The sequence below is a fragment of the Ctenopharyngodon idella genome, chromosome 9 (genome assembly GCF_019924925.1).
Source record: "Ctenopharyngodon idella isolate HZGC_01 chromosome 9, HZGC01, whole genome shotgun sequence".
NCBI classification, from domain to species: domain Eukaryota; kingdom Metazoa; phylum Chordata; class Actinopteri; order Cypriniformes; family Xenocyprididae; genus Ctenopharyngodon; species Ctenopharyngodon idella.
In genome coordinates, this window is record NC_067228.1 from 30,729,644 (window position 1) to 30,732,652 (window position 3,009).

The following is a 3,009-nucleotide window of genomic DNA, read 5'->3' on the forward strand; positions in this document are numbered from 1 at the left end:
GAAGCTTTGCCATTAATTTAATTTTGTACATGGTAAATGCTGCATGTTTATGGCATTAAGCTAAGCTTGAAGAAGACATTCTGAGGTGTGATGACATCAGCAACAGACATTCTCAACATCCACCAATCCCAGCTCTTCATCACAAACAAACCATTAACAAGGACAGGTCAAGTCAAGTTTATTTATATAGCACTTTATACAATACAGATTGTTTCAATGCAGCTTCATAAACAAGAAAAAAAAAACAGTATTGTTGCAATTTCAGTTGTAAAGCAGTGCTAAAGAAGACAATAGTGTCATCATTCAACTCAATTCTGTTTATGTTTTGTTCTCATTTGATAGTGTCAGTGCAATCAAATCAATAATATTGTCTTTTAAACCACAAATGAGCAGGTAACAGCAGCAAGAAACCCAAACTCCATCAGGTGACAGTAGTGGAGAAAAAAAAAAGCTTGGGAGAAACTAGTTGGGGGCCAGTTCTCCTCTGGCCTAAATGAACAAACACAGTGTGATTTGTGATTTACAGCTGCATCACAAGTCAGACTTTGTGGACTGACATTATTTTAAATTTTGCATCCAGCTCCTTCTGTTGAATAAAAGACAATGTTGGTAACCCTCTGAGATAGGTGTGTGTGTATATATATATATATATATATATATATATATATATATATATATATATATATATATATATATATATAATGGATGATTACTGGAAAATATCACTGACGCACTTTTTTTCTTTCTTTACTTGTACATGTTAACACCGTCGTTGCCATATCGAGTGTGGGTGTCCTGTTCTAGATCAGATCACACGCTAGGTGTCAGTATAACGCAGTGTAGTGCGCTAAACGTTCAGAGTATGACTTACAGAAGGTATACTTAACTAAGAACGTTTCGGGAAACATGTATTAACGTTAAGGTACAGCTTAAGGTATAATTTAAGAACGACGTAGAGTTAAGAAGGTTTCGGGAAATCCAGCCCAGAATGTTCTTTAAAAAATGAAGTGCTAATTTTAATAATTTAATGACATATTAATTTATTTAAAAAATGTTACAAATTGTATGATTTAAAAAACTTTTAGAATACCAAGACACCACATTAACTTACATTATACTTCAGACACTCACATGCCTATGAAGGGTGGTTTTTTTTTTTTTTTTTAACCATCACCTCAAACATTGTCACTGATCCACATCTGGCTTTTAAGTTCATAACTGGCCCGTTCATTTTCCAAAACTGTCAATTGTTTTAGATTTGGTATGTTATTCGGAGGACTGTAATACTACAAGTTTTGCTGTAGGTGGCGTCACAAGGCATGAACTTGTGAGTGAGGTGTCACCTCCCATCGCATCGGCTTTTTCGGTGATTTTAACCGAGCAGGTGTGATGTTGAGCAGAAGAGCTCAGTGTAGTTACTGTGAATCAGAGCAGGAGCGCGTCATGGGACGCCAGTGCGCCAAAGAAGCGACGTTGGATATGTGCGTCTGACTTTACGGACACTTTTTACGCAGTTCCTCGTGTGTTCAGACTTCCAGATCGGAACTGCCTGAATTCTTGGACTCTTCAAAGTGTTCTTTGTGGACGATCTTTTTAACAGTAGACATGAATACTACATTTAACCAAACGGACAGTGGAATCTTCTCCAACCGGACTGAGGAAATCCTCCTGTGTTGTAACTTCTCGTCGGTGGTGACGGATAACGGCTTCACGGCGGCCGCTCCGGATGAAAGAAGCCTCTTCATCATGAGAATAGTTCAGATAGCGGTGATGTGTGTCCTCTCCCTCACCGTAGTCTTCGGGATATTTTTCCTGGGCTGTAACTTGCTCATCAAGTCGGAAGGGATGATAAACTTTTTGGTAACGGACCGGAGACCATCCAAAGAGGTAGAAGCGGTCATCGTGGGTGCGTACTAGACATGATGAGGATTACCATGACATTAAGTTTGTGGACCACCTGATGGACATGTGTTTCTATGGCCTCTTTACAAACCAGGACACAGTGTTATTTGGCCGGCTAAAAACTATTATGTGGAGATAAACTGAACGCACTGTCTCCATTTTACGCACACGCCTTTCCACTGTTACATTCAAGCGCTTCATTTAGGAGGTGAACCACCCAGATCTCAAATCAGATACAGGCATGGAGTCTTACATTTGTCATTGAAAATATGTAGGCCTATATGTGCAAACGCAGAGGAGTTGTGGCACATATTGATTGTTTTGTAATGGTTTTGGACCTCCTTTCTGTAAAACACCTTGTAAGCACTGCACGCACTAATTATTTGTTGTTTAGCAAGATTAAAGCATCATGTTTAATACAATAAATTCGTATTTCGAATAAAATTGTCTTATCTATCTCTCATATATATATATATATATATATATATATATATATATATACTTTTTTTCATAGGAACTCTGTGAAGATGTATTGTTACACTGTAAGCAAATGCTTAATGAGGTAACAAATATTTATCCAAGTCAAACATATTATTTAAATGACCGAAACAACTGAACAAACCAGGCAATGAATGTTATTTTAACGGTCAGAACAGGTATAAGTGTCTCTTAGTCATAACTACACATATTCATTCACTTTAAATTAAGGTGTCATTAAAAATAGTTTGCTAGTGTGTTACAGTACATTTTAGTTTTATATTTTATTCTGACATCTGACATCTAGCATTTTCAGATCAATTTAGAGTCACACAAATACAGTACTGCTTCGGCAAAGGAAACTTTCCGTTTAGCCTGTATATAAAATTGCCCCATTTTCTCTGTTTATTCTTTTTTTAAACTTGCATCCATGAATTTAAAGATCAGAATTATTGTCACTATATATCTATATGGTGAGTGATATACAGTAACATGACTTTTTTAATGAGCATGGCATAAAAAAATAAACAGTAGATATTTTCCTTAAACATCTTTGTGCCTATACTTTTCAGTCTTCCTGTCCTGCATGCAGGCACAGTAAAATATTTGGGGACATTTATAAATAACACT

At 36.5% G+C, this 3,009-nt stretch overlaps 1 protein-coding gene across 1 annotated transcript; it reads left to right on the top strand.

Annotated features, from left to right (window-relative positions):
• Window positions 1–1,349: 1,349 nt before the first annotated feature.
• Window positions 1,350–2,346, top strand: rprma (reprimo, TP53 dependent G2 arrest mediator candidate a). The gene has a single exon (XM_051905990.1). It carries the CDS (start codon window positions 1,606–1,608, stop codon window positions 1,915–1,917), a length of 312 nt encoding a protein of 103 aa, XP_051761950.1. The 5' UTR covers window positions 1,350–1,605; the 3' UTR covers window positions 1,918–2,346.
• Window positions 2,347–3,009: the final 663 nt, after the last annotated feature.

What these genes read in the sequence shown, in the direction of transcription:
- rprma (XM_051905990.1), top strand. Translation starts at nt 1,606, where the DNA reads ATGAATACTACATTTAACCAAACGGACAGTGGAATCTTCTCCAACCGG.